We start from the raw sequence: 18,478 nt of genomic DNA on the forward strand, positions 1-18,478 counted from the left end.
CAAAAAATTGTTTCCATTAGCATAAGAAATTTATGATTGTCCGTTAAAAAAATATATTCATTTGACGGACACTGTCATTGGAACTAATAAAATTTAATAGCTTTTTACAAAAACGTTTAGAATTTATTATTTTAAATAAATATTATATAATTTATTATGTATTATTAAAATGAATTAAAAATGTTTTGCCCGCAAAAGAATTCTTATTTGCAACTTGTTTGCGCGATGAATCCACGAATTATAAACAAGGCAGTAGACGTGGCAATGCAACACAAACATTTTGATCCTCACACAGGTATGACATAACTCATTATACATATTAGCACTACCTTTTTACCTGTTCCGTAGGCGTCCTAAAGATGTCCTTATTGCCTCCGATGATAAGATGATATCGGCCAATATTAACACGATAGGTTACAGAGCAAACACCGAACCCACCGGCGGGGTTGAGGTTGATAATCCGTCCGCGCTTAGGCGTATGAGAGGCTGATTGCTCTCCTCCTTCCTGACGTCGACGGTGTCCTAAGACGAGGTTCGGTCTCACAGGAGGCGCCTTTAGGACACGCGTATTCTGAGTCCTTAAGTGTGCTCTCAACATCCGACTAATTATCTTAAAGACTCGCCCACCGCCCGGTGACGTTGTCGAGGCCATTTGGGCCAACAGCCACAAGTCAATTCGAAAAAAAAACCATATTAGCTTACAGTACTAACACTCCTATTAATTACATGTATATAATTTTCACAGAAAATAAAGAGTTCATTCACTCACCTTTTTTTATTTGATCGCTATAGACTAAGCATTCGTTCGATTGACTTAATTTTCATTTTTTATTTGATGTCTCCCTAACTATTTATTAATAACTATACTAAAAACACTATTATCTTATACGATAAGCCCCAGATGTCCTCTAAATAAATTAGTTTCGACTTCTAAAATTATTAATTTGACCAAATCACAATGAAAATCATTTACTTTACTGAGCTTTGTTAGAAATCGTAAAAGAAAATTATCAACTTAAATAAAAAATATTTTTGTAAGTTTGTTAATTTTTTATTTATCTTTTTCTACGACATAAATTAACTTAAACTCTGTGTTACTTTTGTCATTTCTTCTTATTTTTACTCATGTGGTGTGATCCAAATAAAGACTTTATCTATCTATCTATCTATCTATCTATTACGAATTTCCTTACACGGGGGCAAAGTAATATTTAAAATAAATGGTTTTTAATTACCGTTTACCATATACTTGTGAATACAGATGATTGAGTATTAATATGATTTCATTATTATTATTTATTATTTTTTTTTTCTTATAGTACAGATAGGCGGACAAGCATATGGGCCACGTGATGGTCACCAACGCCCTTAGACATTGGCATTGTAAGAAATGTTAACCATCGCTTACATCGCCAATGCGCAACCAACCAATCGCCAACTTTAGGAACTAAGATGTTATGTCCCTTGTGCCTGTAATTACACTGGCTCACTCATCCTTCAAACCGGAACAAAACAATACCAAGTTCTGCTATTTTACGGTAGAATATCTGATGATTGGGTGGTACCTACCCAGACGAGCTTCCACAAAGCTCCACCACCAGTAAAATTAATGTATTAATATGATAGAAGCAAATGTGCTCGTCGCTAAAGATGTTGAGACCTGAAGGGATTATACAGAACCAATACCGGAATCAGGAATTATTTCAATTTTGCTTTCTAGAAATCCCGCCAGCTCAAAGACTAGAGTCAATGCAGCCGTCTCTGTACGCACCGCACGTGGACATAACCCGCGCCCGCTTAGGTTTCGGACGCGTCGGCCTCAGACTCATCAATAGAGATCTACACTCGTCAGATTATCTCGTTCAGTTGCAGGCTATACACAGTGTATTAGATCAGGTATTTTGTTAACGTTGTGTATAAATATAGTATTGTATATAATATTGTAAAAAAAAAAAAGCCGAGATGGCCCTGTGGTAAGAACGCGTGAATCTTAACCGATGATCGTGGGTTCAAACCCGGGCAAGCACCACTGAATTTTCATGTGCTTAATTTGTGATTATAATTCATCTTGTGCTTTACGGTGAAGGAAAACATCGTGGGGAAACCTGCATATGTCTAATTTCAATTTCTGAAATTCTGCCACATGTGTATTCCACCAACCCGCATTGGAGCAGCGTGGTGGAATAAGCACCAAACCTTCTCCTCAAAAAGAGGAGAGGAGGCATTTAGCCCAGCAGTGGGACATTCACAGGCTGTTACGGATATAATATTGTATGTATTATATACTAAGTCTCAAAAGTCACATTTTCCGTTCTATAAATACGTATGTATGTTCAAATAAATATTTAGAATTAGACCTTGGACTTGAAGAGTAGATTTTATAGCTATTTGCTATTTGGTAACGAAATGATTTGCAAATTAGCCACCTTTATTATCAAATAGGTTGGCGGATGGCTAACTTAACCACCTGATGGTAAGTGATCACCACCATATATACATTGACGCTGTGTGAAATAATAACCATTCCATCACCAACGAGCCATAATATTGGGAGCTAAGATGTCCCTTATACTTTGATTGCTGTGGGTGGGGAATATATGATGTGTGGATAGTACTTCCCCGGGCGTGTTTGCTAGAAGTGCTACACGCAACTAATTTATGATTCTTAATTAAATCAATACATTACCTAAGACTACATTACTTTTTCAGTCTTTAGTTTCCTCTTAAAATTTGTTACTAGGTGCAAATATCAGAGAATGCGATGTTCCTAATCAATTTACAAGTAGTTTACCGTCTAATAGATCTGATGCAAAACAAGAATCCGGTAATACGAGAAAAGGTATGTCTAATACTAACTTCCCTAGCCAACTTCCACCAAGGACGAAAGCAAATCATGACACGAGCAAAAATTTTCGATAACCTAATGTGGTTAATTATGAGAGATAGGAAAGAAATACGATATGCCGCGTCGTACACCCTGAAGACTTTAACGAGGGACAGGTGTTCAAGCGCAATCATTATCGAAACGGAGAATATTATAGAAAATTTGCTTAAGATGGTAAAAACTGAGCACGTCGGAATTGCGATATTGCATCTCAAGACATTGGAGAATCTAATAGATTGGAACCAAGTTCCAGCTTTGAAAGCGAATGCTTTTCAAATCATGTTAAAACTTTTAGAGAATTCCGATCCGAGAATTATTTGTGGAGCGATGGATTGCTTGGCACAAATATGCAAACATGATATCGGTAAGAAATTAGCGGACGTTTATGATTTGACCAACTCATTGAGACCTTACTTGGGATCACAGTCTATCGAAGTCAGGATTAGCGCTGCGGGTTTATTGGGTTACACCACGTTGACGACACGGTCTAAGTGGCGGGCCAGAGAGTTTTGTGGCGACTTGACCAAGCGTCTGATGATGTTGTGCATTTTTTCTAACAAACCGACTTTGCAATTGAGATGTATGTATGTTTTGATAAACCTTTGCGACTGTCCCGATATCAGACACCATATGAAAACTCATTGGGAGAAAAAAGTTGAAGCGATCAAAATTAGGAGTCACGAAGAGTGGGACGGCACGAGCGAGACCACTAGCTACGGATTAGAGACTGGGCACAATTACAGAACAATGAGCATAGAAGGGGTCGAAACTATTAAAAACAATTACGGCGATAACGCTGAGGTCATAAACATTTACAGTTATTTAAAACGATTACATGAAATAAAATCGAACTTATTGTATGCAATCAACTGGAAATCATATAAAAATTAATCACAATCATATATAATTATAAATAAAACAACACGATCAGTGTTTGAGCATTTATTGAAATTATACATTGAATTACATTTCGTATTTTAATTTGCTAAATGTTTGTGCCATCATTGGCGTTCTTACGACTATTCCTTCGGTAATTTCCATACAAAATTTTACCCATACATACAAATATTAAGTTTTACATCAATATACTGAAAATCTTTAAGATTTTACATTAATATTAGTAGGTCTAACAATCAGATGTTAGAACTATTTATATTTTACATGTTAAGCCTTATATAGTAAGCTGCATATATGTGTACTAAGTACATAATACGACGTACGATATCATCGTGTCAAACTTGACAGAAGAGAAGCTGCTATCGATTATATATGGCACTGCGTACTATTTGATGTTTATATATAATAATAATAATGATGGAATATTTAATATATATATTAATACATGAACGTTTAAAATTGCAGTAAATTTTATTTAATAGTATGACGATAATGCGCCGCATTTATTCAAATCCAGTCCAAAAAATAGACGAATTTCGGAAAAATCGCAATTTTTAAGTCAATATTCATAAACGGATCACTTTTTTTATAAATACCTAATAATAAATTACAAAATCGTAAATTACAAATATTTTGTAAAATTGATTTCTAATAATAAATAATTTGAATTTTTTATTCTATTTTGCGTGAACACTGGAAATATTGTAAGCGAATAGTTTTCAAATATCAATCGAATTTGGCATAATATAATACATTAACTACACTAGTAAACAAGGTCTTATGTACACTTAATAGAATATTGGAAGCTATTCACAGCAGATTAACTTTGAAACTAATCACAGATACTCTTTGGAATATTAAAATTTCATTAATTACAATTATGTATATTCCAAGATTTATTTTTATATTTAAAATTACAGTCGAAACTACTTTTAACTAAAGACTTTGCCTTTAAACGTTGTTAAGCGGGGGATCAGTTAAACAATGCTGTCTTCGTCTTTCGAATGTCAAATCAATGGTGACAGAGAGAGAGAAATCAATGTTTAAACAACCTCTAAGCAACGCTTAAGTTTCAAAGCCGAGGGAGGTTATGCTTATTTCTATTAGCTTGCTATTTCAGGGTGTGTACAGAGTACATACAATTCTGTTAATGCATTTCCTAAATCACAAGCTAACAGAAATTGTCTTCAGTAAAAAATATTTTCAATCGTGTTGCCGTTCAAAGATAAGAATAAACAAATATAGACAGCCTGTCGAGTTACTGCATTAAATAACATTCTTGTGCGTTTTATTATCTGTGGACTAATTTTAAAAATGAGTATATTTTGTATTTCATCCTATTACTAATAACAGTTAAACATTTATGATAATTAAAAACAATATTTTTTAAAAATACAAATGTCTAATGTAAATTTATTCAATCATATTATATACAGCTGCTGCGTATGTACAAAAGGGAAGTTATCGGACATTTTCTACAAGACATATTTTTACCTTGATATATTGAAAAAAAATGGAAACAATGTTGTTTTTGTTGGAACAAACAGAAATTGCCATCAATTTGAGTGGAAACGCATCACTTGGCTATAATTATTAAGATTATTTAAAAAAAATTATACATATTATATAAGTTACTTAAACACTATGCACAAACGTCGACTTTTCCGATTCCTTTCAAATATAAACAGATACTTTTAATTTTTTAATATTTACAGAAATCACAATTTAAGCTATCACGAATGAAGCATATTTGAGAAATTTGGAAGACAAATTTATCAAAACGCAATAAAATAAACTTAAGTTGCTTTATTCCTATAGCGGCAACCTTTAAAATATGACAATCGTGCACTATTTATTTCCTTTGCACATTGGACTCAATATTCTACGTTCAATTATCTTTCATAGATTTTATCAAATTCACAGCAGATGTAATATTACAATTACAATACATAGAATTTTACTATTTTATGTTTTAATAATGAATTGAATAGCAATTATTATCATAGTAATTTTTTAATCCCTACGTCTTAGCAACCAAATTGTATAACAATGTATTATCGGCATGAATGCTACTTGCATTGTGCAACCATGCATGTGAGACAGCTAGTCAGCGCTCTCTCTCTCTTGCTAAGCATTTATAAAACGTCTTTCGCTGTTTTTCTTCAGATAATTGGCAAACTTTGTTTTTTTTAACACGAATTGATGACGAACTTAAATTGTCTACAATAATTGATACGATATTATTAAACTTTGTAGCACAAAAATTGTCAACTATTTCAGTGAAATTGCACAATTACTGTGCAAAGTCACACCATGACAATACAAATCGTCTAGTACAAACGTCATACGTACACACTAGTCACTACAAAAGTTCCAGCCGAGCGAGACAGCTATTCACCGTTCTCCTTCTCATCTTGCACGTATGTGTAGAGCGCCTTGCACAGATCGTGCAAGGTCGGGTCTCATCTACCTCCCCCACGTTTGTTGAGGGGGTCGTACATCTCTGCTTCGGAGTCCATTTCGTCCTCTGACAGCGAGAGGGATCCGCCAACTCGACGAGTGCGCAAACCCTCCTGGAAAGTTAATGTTTCACGTTTAACATCGTATACAATTTCATAATTTATTTTTAGTATTCGCCCGCAATTTCACCCGCGTGTTAAGAGGAGACTGGAGGGTATCAGGTAAAATAAGTATGTCCATCCTTGGGGTTCAAGCTTGCTTCATACCAAATTTTATCAAAATCGGTCAGTGGTTTAGCTTTGAAAGCGTAACAGATAGACATAGTTACTATGGCATTTATAATATTAATATTTATACATCATTTTATAGTTCACTCAAATCCCCACATTTAGACATATTACATAAGCCAGAAAATTATTTAGTATATATAAAAAATCTAAAAAGCTAGTGAAGTCAGTGAGCTTACACGCTAAAATATATACGAGTGTACTGTAAGTTTGAAAAATTTCCCTTTTAACTTTTTCCAGAAATCATAAAAGATCAAGAATAATGATTATATATATAAGAAAATATAATAGAAAAGTGCAAATAACATGACAAACATTTTTACATAACATTTAATTTGTCCTAATGACAAACATAAACCGTTTCAATGAACAGTGACGGAATGATGAAAACTATTGATCTATAATGAAACGCATATAAGAAACTTGTAAACACCTCCCTTTTTTTCTGAGATTTCTCGTCATTTGGTCCCATTTATATTTGAAGAAATATACCACCTCTTAGAATGAAAAAATAGTTGATGAAGTTTTATTTTTTAAACAGAATTATTAATAATTTAATCCATGTAAGAAATATATAACCAAATATATATGAACATTTATTGACCCCTTAACATGAGACTATGAAATTTGTCAATAAACTTGACTAATAAACCCAATATTTAGTGCGAGAATACTTGAATTTTAATCAATTATCTTTTATAGAATTGTGCGAATATTTCAATCAAACCAACCTTATTTAATATCAGAGAATAAATAAAGTCGATTTAATTTCTTATTTTATATACAATAAAAACTAATCATACATTACGTGATATAGAAGCATATAAATAAGAAAGCCATTATTAACATCAAAAAATTTAAAAATATTTTAAAATAAAAGAAAATAATATTAGAATCGTTGACTATTATTAGTAAATTTTCATTAAAATTCAATTGTATCACTAAAAATATTCCCAAACCGATAAATTAACAAAGCCCCACATCGAGTCCTCGAAGGCGTTTTGAAGTTAAGCTGCGTTTACATTAAACGGCACAAATCAACAAAACTATAGCCCAGTGCATTTTATGATAGTTGAAATAAAACTGAAGAAAAGTTTGCTGGACACGTACAATTTTAATCTACATATAAGTTAAATATATACTCGATTAATGTGAACGTTGCTTTACTTGCTATTAACGAAAACAATGAGATAGAAAAATAGTTTTCCTTACATATACATGTAGTTCAAAACAATGCTCTAGCGATTGATTTCACTGTGAACATATATAAGGTTAATTTTTACTAGGTTTCAAAGTTCTTATTAATTGTGTACATACGAAAAATTTTCACTACCTCAATGTAATCGCTACCGCAAATAACAAATATAATTTCCCCCAGAAGCTCAGAGTGCACCGTCAACAAAACAGAAAAATAAATTGAAAAATTTTGGCTAAACCCAAACTAATGTGCCTCGTGCAGCTCAATAAGTGCCCACCAGTTCCGTGTCGCTGATCCACGCACCGCCGTCCTCTACGCTTGACGACATCTATAGTACAAAACATCGGAATTCTTCATTCGATATAATAAAAACTAAACATCTCTTACCCGTACACTGATTGTTAGTTATAGATGGACCATATCAAGATTTTTTATACAATAAGCGAAGTAGTTTTCAAGTTTAGTGTTAAATATAGTTACATATTAAATCAAAGCAACAAGAACAAATATTTATAACATAAGCTGAACACTTATCAGAAGTAACCCTCTAAAGTGAGTACTGATATTAGAAATGTTTACATATCCATTTAAAACTGTCCTTTTCTTCTATCTGAAGCAGAAAAAGACGAAAATTTACGTCAGTGCTATGTAAGGTTAATATTTTTAAAAAGTCGTAACAAAAGTATCCCCGTGGATAGTATGCAGAGGGCACGTGTCTCACCGATATAGCCGAGATGGCCTAGTGGTTAGAACGCGTGAATCTTAACCGATGATCGTGGGTTCAAACCCGGGCAAGCACCACTGAATATTCATGTGCTTAATTTGTGTTTATAATTCATCTCGTGCTCGACGGTGAAGGAAAACATCGTGAGGAAACCTGCATGTGTCCAATTTCATTGAAATTCTGCCACATGTGTATTCTACCAACCCCCATTGGAGCAGCGTGGTGGAATAAGCTCCAAACCTTCTCAAAATGGAGAGGAGGCCTTAGCCCAGCGGTGGGACATTATCAAGCTGTTACTGTACTGTACGTGTCTCACCCCGAGGAGTCCCCCGCTGGGCTCGGACGCGTACCCCTCGAAGTGTCGCTGGTCGTCGTAGTCGGACGACGACGACGACTCGTTGTCGACGTCGCGCGCCGTGCGCACCGAGCACACCATCTGCGCCAGGTCCGTGAACGTGTAGCTGGAACGGGTGGATATTATGTATGAGTATCGTTCGTTGCTTGCTCTGATCCCAATTGAATTGGGTTTACGGTGGTGTTTTAGAAAACGAGACAAAAACTTTACACTATTTTTTTTATATAGAATAGGAAAGCGGACGAGCATATGGGCCACCTGATGGTAAGTGGTCACCAACGCCCATAGACATTTCCATTGTTAGAAATGTTAACCATCGCTTACATCACCAATGCGCCACCAACCTTGGAAACTATGTTATGTCCCTCGTGCCTGTGATTACACTGGCTCACTCACCCTTCAAACCGGAACACAACAATACGAAGTACTGCTGTTTTGCGGTAGAATATCTGATGAGTGGGTGGGACCTACCCAGACGAGCTTGCACAAAGCTCTACCACCGGTGAAACGGCCGACTTCTAGTCTGAAACCTAAGAGTTCGCCTTCTAAGAATTCCTACTTGGGGATAAAATAGTTAGATTAAGAAAAACTTCATCCGTCCATCAACGTATCGAGTCGAAGCCATAAATGACTAATCCGGTACTCACTCGGTGAGCGCGGGCTGCGCGTCGTGCTTGCGGCCGTCGGCGGCGGCGGCGCCGCTGACGCCCCCGCCGCCCCCGCGCCGCTGGCCCTCGAAGTAGGCGGAGCCGTGGCGGTAGCCCACCTCGCGGATTTCATCGAACGATCCGAACTGGAGCGTCTTGTACGCGTCGATCGGCGGTCGGATGTATTCGCAGTAGTCGGATTTCTTTACTTCCTAAAAACGTAACAGGTATATCGATACCGCAAACAAATGTCATGCTAGTGACACGTACAGGTTGGCCGAGCTGAACATACCTCGAGCTGCCGATTGCAAGATACATAAGCGAGTCTGCTCTGAATATCAGGAAGATTCGGTACTTTTACCGGTGTCGTAAATGGATTCCATCTGAAACATTCAATAAGCAAATATAATACGTACGAATCAAAAAAATATTATAAATTATAAGATGTCTGCTGGTAAGATTTGACAGTCTCTCCCCAGCTTACCACTTACCGTTTCCAAAGTAACCACCAGCCCGACAAGTCATCTCCATAGTTTGTGAGATCGGTATCATCTTGGGAGCCCACATCTATGGCTAGGATGTGTTTGGCACCAAGAGATCTCATTACATCAGCTGGAAATTGAAAAGAAATATAATTACTATTTAAATATATATAATGGTGATTATATATACTATGTAATATTTTTAATATATTGTCTGAACAGCTTATAGTTTTTCACATTACATTTTATTAGGAGAATTACACGATTTCCAGATGAGGCAAAATTGTATTTCCATGCCAAGAATTAGCACAGTTAAGTCAACACTACTTTAAATATACTGACACAAGTTTTTACTTTACGTAAGCAGTTGCGCTAATTGGCTGATGGAAAATTCACTTTTTTCTATCCATAGACTCTGGCAACAAGTATAAAACACTTCCAAACCGTTATTCACAGCCAATCGTAGCTTGTAAGATGTTTTTGATTTCATTCCTTGTATCAATAATTATTCTGGCTAACTCACCCAAAATACTAGATAAACCAAATCAAAAACTATTAACATTCGCTTGCTGCTCGCTGTTTCTGCAACTATGTTGGCAGATTATCATGGCTGGCATCATGATGCTAACCTTTCTTGGAAATGTTTTTACTAATAAAAAAATATTGATAGTTTTATTTAATAGTACATAAGACTATACACAGACCTGGTACGTTGTTAACATAGCAGCCGTCCAAAAGCAGATGTCCGTCGGTGGGATCACAAATCGGTGGAAATATGCCAGCGATGCTCATCGAAGCTCGACAGTATCTCCATAATATGCCTATTTCAAACACTGAAGTACTATTTTGTCTGGACAATTATTTATTATATGGCAATATTATGCATTATAAATTGTCCAAACAAATGCCAGTGTTGTCATCACTTACCTTTGAAAACTGAGTGTAAATATTTAATGAATGAACATTTTGTACAAATATATTTCATATTACAAAGTTCTAAATGGGTTTTAAGGATGACCATAAACAGACAACTGACAATTTTGCAGGTAAAAAGGAGACTAAACCGTTCAAGAAGAGTACTTTACTAAAGAAAGAGACAGAAGAAGTGATTAAGTATTAAAACGAGAAAAACCACTAAAATAATATTTACACTCAGCCTAAAAACGACCGCTTTGAAACTTCATACAACGAACAACCATTTCCGATTGGTTGACTTATGAACGCACTTTTTCTACTGGCGTTTCGTCACGAACGATCGTAACAGTGCGTTGTGATTGGTTTACCTGGGAGGTTGTTGACGTAACCGCCGTCCAATAGGAGGTGGCCGTCTACTGGGTCGCAGAGAGGGGGCATGTACCCACTCAGCGACATCGAAGCGCGAATGTAACGCCATAGGGAACCTGCGGCGCGCGCATTTCCATTAATTATTGCTGAAGGCTTTCTTAATTTTAGCCTATTTTTATATTTAAAAGATAGGAATAACTATTCAGACATTTTGAATTCGCGGCAGTCAATAGATTATTATTTCTCAAGTGAATATCAGAAAGAATTAGAAAATGTAACTCAATTATAAATAACAATAGTTTTATTCGCTCTACTAATAGCCGGACCCAGTGCAATATAAGTGCAAGAATTATGAGATGCCTATTACAATTATCTAAACAATCCTGTGTCTGTTGATTGATGTATTAACACAATCCATGGAAAGGAAACAGTGTTACATGAAAGAAAGAAAGTACTTGAACTAAAATACAAAAGTATTTAATTATATATCTAAAATTATGTTATTAATTACACAATAAATTTATCATTGTTAGAAATTATACATATTTATATATATATATATTGGTACATTTCATTCGCTAGAAATGAAATATATAAAAACATATATTGTACAAAGAAAAAAATATTCGATTCGATACAATCTTACATAAAAATACAATAACAAAAGCTTACAAAGAATCAATGAAACATTAATTAACCAATAACTAATTACTTTGCCTTTTCTTTGATGATGATGATGAAGAGATAATCATGCTAGATGCTAGAAATTAAATGACAAACACCAAAAAGAAAAATGTCGACTTAGTGCTAAATATACTTGAAACAACATGCATATAATGTTTAATAACTTAATCCATTATAGATTTGGAGAATCATTTGAATTTCCCTCCCAAAAAGTTAGTTAAATTTATGGATGTATCTATATTAGAAATGTAATTTTTATTATTGTATTACCTCTAATATATCAGCATGCTAAAATCAACTTTATACTGTACACGTAAAGTCTAAATTACTACGACGACAACATAAAAAGTTATTACTACAGTGATGATAGTTTCCAACAAAGATAAAAATGAAAGAGAACCACACTCATGCATAGACATGAAGATGGATACACGTTATGGAAGGCGAATGTAACATGGAAGATAATCTATTAATAACTTCCAACCCGACATTGTGGACGTATCGAAAAAATATTCTATATATTAAAAGATCTCCCATAAATTGTAAGCGTTATTCTGTAAACCAATCACAAGCGCTCGTTTTTTTTTTTTTTTTTTAAACATATAATTAGTTCAGTAATGACAACACAAAGCAAATGTCGGATTCGTTTTAAGAAAACAAAATACGATAGCTTTTAATTTTTAAGTTAAATAAATATACGTGTAGTTAAATACGACAAAAAAATCAGTACTAGCTGTACGTACACTTCGTAATTGGTAAACACACCAAAGACACATGAATGCAAGTGAGTGTGGTTATGGAAGGACAAAACAATATCACTGTAGCGGAATTAGCGTAGCGTTGCGAAAACTTCGTACGAGGGGCAAGAAATAGTAGTATTTACTTGAAATCTTTTTTATCTGTCTTTCGTATCTGACTCCCCCGTCGAAGCCCTACCGTCACTGTCACCATAGATATCGACGATCGTATGGTGGCATAGACAAATCCGCGGTAAAAAAAAAAAACAAAATAAAACATCGCAGAATAACATCAAATATGTAAATATAAATATTGATATTTATAAACATTTCTGGCAGAGCTGGTCAGCAGACCGTGTTACACAAATAAGCAAAACTTAATCAACACAGCATGCATTAAACATTGAATCGTGTCGAAAGTTATAAAACAAACTTTATCGTGTATTCCGATATTGTATTTATGTCCCATGTTAAAAAAAAACACCGTGTAAAAAAATGTTTGGGTTAGAAAATGTGCTAAAGCAAATTGTAATCACAAAATAAAACAATGAACAAACAAGAATTTCCTGTCCATGAATGTGTTGTGTTAATTAAATACATAATATGGCAATACAATATGAATTATCTTAATATATATTGGGGTCAATTTGAAGACTCATTGGAGTACTGAATTTATAACCTATTCCGATCCTGAATCAGCCAATCATAGGACGAGTAAACACAAATAAACGACTTTGAAATTGAATTCACGCGACGTTATTGGTCGAGATCTTCAAAAAATCGCCAAAAAAAATGTTATAGATATTTTGGATATGGTAGTACTAAGTTTTCTTTTGGTATATTAGGACTTTTCTTATCATATACGATTATTTGCAATATCATCAATAACAAGGGAAGATTATTCAATCAAACTAGTCAACTAAACAAAGTCGCGTCAATCCTTCTAAAAAAAGTTTTATATAATTCTTCTGAATAATGCATATATTTCATTTAATAATATATTTTTAGCTATGCGATGACGCTTTTCTACATAAACATTTGAATCAAACAGGATTCCAAGAGATTTAAAATACTCACCATGGCGATGGACTCTCATACAACTGGAGCTGATGTCGGTGGTCACAGTGAAGTACGGTAGCCATAGATCCTCGATGTGAACCTCGCCGTATGTAGTTTTAATGGTGGCGTTGAACTGTTTGCCGGAGAACATTGATGTGGCGGGGTACGTGAGGTCTAGTAGCTGTTTGCCCCATTGCGTCATTTTCTGGAAACATGACCATATTTTGTTAAAGGAAAAAATATTTATACAATTTAATTAAAAAAAAAACATTTTGTCTTTATTTTATTCAAATTTGCGTTGCCTCAAATAAATTTACGGAAGGGGATTAAGATGAAATGCCATACAATCACGAGAAACTCAATTTCGCTTATAATTTCTACTTGTGCTTTGTCGGTATCAACTTCTTTCAATTTACTCTAGTATAACGATAATTTTTGTAATTTACAATTGCAAAATTGCAGTAATTAGATCTTGATCGATCGATATCGATAACAATATCTATAACTATCGATTAACAATAATATAACAAACCTACCTTCGACCATTCTCTTGCCTTCTGCGTAACAGTTGTGATATTGCGTTCCATACACCACAGGGCTCCCATGAATGCTCCGATGCTCACTCCACCTACCATGTCGATAGGAATGCCTGCTTCCTAACAACAAACCAAAGTACATCAGCATTCATGTACATATACGTATATGTACACGCGACGCGTATATGTATGTACACGCGACACGTATATGTATGTACACGCGAAGCGTATATGTGTGTACACGCGACGCGTATATGTATGTACACGCGACGCGTATATGTATGTACACGCGACGCGTATATGTATGTACACGCGACGCGTATATGTATGTACACGCGACGCGTATATGTATGTACACGCGACGCTTATATCTAGTACACGCGACGCGTATATGTATGTACACGCGACGCGTATATGTATGTACACGCGACGCGTATATGTATATACACGCGACGCGTATATGTATGAACACGCGACGCGTATATGTATGTACACGCAACGCGTATATGTATGTACACGCGACGCGTATATGTATGTACACGCGACGCTTATATCTAGTACACGCGACGCGTATATGTATGTACACGCGACGCGTATATGTATGTACACGCGACGCGTATATGTATGAACACGCGACGCGTATATGTATGTACACGCGACGCGTATATGTATGTACACGCGACGCGTATATGTATGTACACGCGACGCGTATATGTATGTACACGCGACGCGTATATGTATGTACACGCGACGCGTATATGTATGTACACGCGACGCGTATATGTATGTACACGCGACGCGTATATGTATGTACACGCGACGCGTATATGTATGTACACGCGACGCGTATATGTATGTACACGCGACGCGTATATGTATGTACACGCGACGCGTATATGTATGTACACGCGTGAGTATATGCGTGTACACGCGACGCGTATATGTGTGTACACGCGACGCGTATATGTATGTACACGCGACGCGTATATGTATGTACACGCGACGCGTATATGTATGTACACGCGACGCGTATATGTATGTACACGCGACGCGTATATGTATGTACACGCGACGCGTATATGTATGTACACGCGACGCGTATATGTATGTACACGCGACGCGTATATGTATGTACACGCGACGCGTATATGTATGTACACGCGACGCGTATATGTATGTACACGCGACGCGTATATGTATGTACACGCGACGCGTATATGTATGTACACGCGTGAGTATATGCGTGTACACGCAACGCGTATATGTGTGTACACGCGACGCGTACAAGTGTGTACCTGTATGGCGCGTATCATGCCAACGTGCGCGGCGCCCCGCGCGCCGCCCCCCCCGAGCACGAGCCCCACGGCCGTGCCGGTGAGCCAGCGCGCCAGGCGAGAGAAGTCCGAGTGCACGCTCGCCTCCGACATCAGCACCTTGCTATACAGCTCGCTCTGTAAAAGAAGTGATTGTGAATCTTCTCAATTAAAGTTTAATTACTTTATTTGAGTAACTATACTCAAAACACAGAATTAAAAATAAATTAAGTCTCTGGAAAATTTATTTATATGGTTTAAAAACAAATTTTGTTTTTCGTAATGTAAACTATCAAAGCAATTCAGAATCCTGAAAATAAGTAATCAAAAAAATTGTTAAATTCCCAAACAAACAAATTGTATTGTCGCCTATTCGTGTAAATTACACAAACAATTAAATAAAAACTATTCCCGGGTACCTAACACCTACCCCACTCTTTCCCCCGCGGGCAAGGCCGCAAGCGGTCACTGGAAGGTATAAAAATATTAAGAAATGGATCTCACAATGCGATACTGGCTCTTCCTGGTGAACATGCGGTGCGGACAGCGCACGTGGTGGTGCTGGCTGACCCACGTGCGCATGTTGAGCCAGTGCACGGTGCCCGAGGGGTTGGGGCCGCCCTCGCGGTGCAGCAGCACCAGTTCCTTCTGAGTTCGAATCGCTAGACGTTCGATTTCTTTTTCGATCTGTAAACATATCGCACGGATATTTAAAACATAGTATTGTATATATAATAACTATTTATATACACCATAATTTGCAGTGATATATTTGGTTTAATTTCATATATTATTAATAAGCTTCACATAACAATTTAAAACATTTGAAGCTGCTACAGCAAACACAACACACTGTCGTGATCAAACTTTATTAATCAGTAGAAAGAACAGTAACTTCTGTGTTTAAAAGATAAAATTGTAATTAAAAGCAGAAGGGACATAACAATGATCTGATTTATTAACAGTACAAGTGAAGTGAGAGTATTGACCCCTAAAATATGTTCCACAGGTGATCTAATGCCCCCTCCCCCTTAGAGAAAAACGTTTGAATTTTATTCTAAGCACGCTAAGGGATTCGAGTTACACGGGATGATTTAGAAACACATGAATATCAGTAGCGCTTGCCCGGATATTATCATCATTTATGTAATTACAATGCAATGTCCGTATGCAAAGTGTTACCATCAGAAGGAACATTCGCTCATCTATTTAAATATATATAAATAAAATAATATGTTTCTAATAATAATAATTACTTTTCCAATGCTCGGTTGCTTATCTCCCAAAGCGACAATCAAAATGCAGTCGGCTTGACGAATACAACGCTGGGTCCACTGCGTGAGGCTTGGATCGCACTGGTATAACGCCATCTTTAGAAAATACAAGAACATTTAGATCTTAAGCACTTCAATATGCTATGGAACTGTTAATTTATAATAAAAATATTTCTTATACGTGTAATTTAAGATAAATTAAAAAAGTGCTAATTGATAAACCACAGTTACTCACACACCCTCAACAGACTTATGCACACACACACACACAATTCAAATCACACAGGTCCAACAAAATTATATATTCCCTTTTTAATATAACATTATAAACAAAACGAATTTTAATACATTTATTAGAAAAAATATGAGAACTCATAGCTAAATACTTTTATCAAAATCTGGTTTATGAATACTTTTACTAAATATTATATCACAGATACGCCTGACCGTATTTCGCGCTATTTTTAAAATCAATCTGACAGCTTGACGTATAACGTTCGGAAAGATTGACTTATTCTGCTTATATTATAATATATTGGATTACTAATATATTTTTTTCCAATGTAAATAAGACTCATTATTGAATACAACTACATAATTGTATTTCAGAATTGAGTCAGTCGAAGTAGTTACCTTGTGTTTGTCTTCCTGTTGAGCGAGCCAGGAGCTGAGACGGTATTCATTGTTGGGGTCCATTATGGTGAGTCCCAAAAGTTTTCTTATAACGTCGGACGTCAGACGTACTGTTGGTCCTGCGTGACAAACAAATTTAATTTAATAAAATCATGTATTTATACGTTTAAGTAGCAGAATAATACATTTTTCACACGCGGCCATCTGATCCCAAATTAAGCTTGTACAGAGCTTGTACTATGGAAACCAGACAATTGATATACTACATATACTACTTTTCTTTTATAAATACATACTTATATAGATAATTACACCCAGACTGAGGACAAACAGACATGTTCACGCACACAAATGTCTATCCTGGGTGGGAATCGAACCGACAACCTTCGGCGTGAAAGGCAAGTATCTACCAACCATGCCAACCGGCTCAATAATTCAAGCCATAAAATAAAAAATGACAATTTAAGTTTTTTTTTTTAACATAATATGTTAGTTCAAATTTTATTATTTCTCTCTTTAATTAATGCCATTAATTTTTACGTATTATCATTTTCCTTTAATGCATGTTTCTTGATACATATAATTTTTAGAATAAATATATACACTTCGTACATTGTGTTGGCTGTCTATAGAATGAAAAATTAAAATAAATTTACATTTAACCACAAATATATATATAAAGTGTATTGAAGAGGAGTGTGTGGTACCGATGGCGCAGAGCGAGTGGTAGAGCTCGTAGGTGAAGGCGGTGAGCGGCACGTCGTCGCTGACGGGCACGACGGCCACGGTGGAGAAGTTGTGCTGCGACGGGCGGGACTCCATCGCCGCCGCGCCGCCCAGCCCCGCCGTCGGCTTCTGCCACGAGCCTGCATCCACGAGCGGACGTCGCGGTTATATCCTTGCCCACATAATACAAAAAGTATTATGTGGGCAATTATAGTGCTAATTATAGTGTAATTAATTAGAATTGAAGAAAAACTGACGAGTCACGTGATGTAAAGTTGTCAAACCCTTTTTTTTATAT

General features: G+C 35.9%; 2 protein-coding genes across 12 annotated transcripts in view; one reads left to right on the forward strand and one right to left on the reverse strand.

Moving 5' to 3' along the window:
• Window positions 1-114: 114 nt before the first annotated feature.
• On the forward strand, window positions 115-3,917 carry LOC126777350 (uncharacterized). Of its 3 annotated transcripts, none has more exons than XM_050500370.1 (3): window positions 115-295; window positions 1,721-1,896; window positions 2,741-3,917. In XM_050500370.1, exons 1-3 carry the CDS (start codon window positions 181-183, stop codon window positions 3,773-3,775), a joined length of 1,326 nt encoding a protein of 441 aa, XP_050356327.1. In that variant the 5' UTR covers window positions 115-180; the 3' UTR covers window positions 3,776-3,917. The 3 variants fall into 3 exon arrangements, with proteins under 3 accessions (XP_050356327.1, XP_050356346.1, XP_050356338.1); XM_050500389.1 differs by having other exon boundaries at window positions 2,802-2,904; XM_050500381.1 differs by lacking the exon at window positions 115-295 and having other exon boundaries at window positions 1,757-1,896; window positions 2,802-3,917.
• Window positions 3,812-18,478, reverse strand: part of LOC126777064 (neuropathy target esterase sws) — a 35,130-nt gene continuing 20,463 nt past the window's right edge. For 6 of the 9 annotated variants that reach the window (XM_050500000.1, XM_050499992.1, XM_050499958.1 and 3 more), the window contains 14 exons: window positions 18,162-18,320; window positions 17,455-17,573; window positions 16,804-16,917; window positions 16,052-16,234; window positions 15,530-15,685; window positions 14,235-14,354; window positions 13,717-13,903; window positions 11,218-11,334; window positions 9,944-10,064; window positions 9,745-9,835; window positions 9,453-9,664; window positions 8,767-8,911; window positions 8,004-8,054; window positions 3,812-6,354 (listed from right to left, as the gene is read on the reverse strand). In XM_050500000.1, the coding sequence (XP_050355957.1) occupies window positions 6,244-6,354; window positions 8,004-8,054; window positions 8,767-8,911; window positions 9,453-9,664; window positions 9,745-9,835; window positions 9,944-10,064; window positions 11,218-11,334; window positions 13,717-13,903; window positions 14,235-14,354; window positions 15,530-15,685; window positions 16,052-16,234; window positions 16,804-16,917; window positions 17,455-17,573; window positions 18,162-18,320 (1,886 nt within the window). In that variant the 3' untranslated portion in view covers window positions 3,812-6,243. Of the gene's footprint in view, window positions 6,355-7,964; window positions 8,055-8,766; window positions 8,912-9,452; window positions 9,665-9,744; window positions 9,836-9,943; window positions 10,065-10,638; window positions 10,756-11,217; window positions 11,335-13,716; window positions 13,904-14,234; window positions 14,355-15,529; window positions 15,686-16,051; window positions 16,235-16,803; window positions 16,918-17,454; window positions 17,574-18,161; window positions 18,321-18,478 lie in introns of all 9 variants that reach the window. The other 3 variants (XM_050499940.1, XM_050499984.1, XM_050499974.1) reach the window with 3 other exon arrangements.

This window comes from Nymphalis io, chromosome 2 (assembly GCF_905147045.1).
Source record: "Nymphalis io chromosome 2, ilAglIoxx1.1, whole genome shotgun sequence".
Lineage (NCBI taxonomy): Eukaryota > Metazoa > Arthropoda > Insecta > Lepidoptera > Nymphalidae > Nymphalis > Nymphalis io.

What these genes read in the sequence shown, in the direction of transcription:
- LOC126777350 (XM_050500370.1), top strand. Translation starts at nt 181, where the DNA reads ATGTTTTGCCCGCAAAAGAATTCTTATTTGCAACTTGTTTGCGCGATG. An exon ending in ACATTTTGATCCTCACACAG is followed by an intron (nt 296 to 1,720) that starts GTATGACATAAC and finishes TTTGCTTTCTAG; the next exon opens with AAATCCCGCCAGCTCAAAGA. An exon ending in TACACAGTGTATTAGATCAG is followed by an intron (nt 1,897 to 2,740) that starts GTATTTTGTTAA and finishes ATTTGTTACTAG; the next exon opens with GTGCAAATATCAGAGAATGC.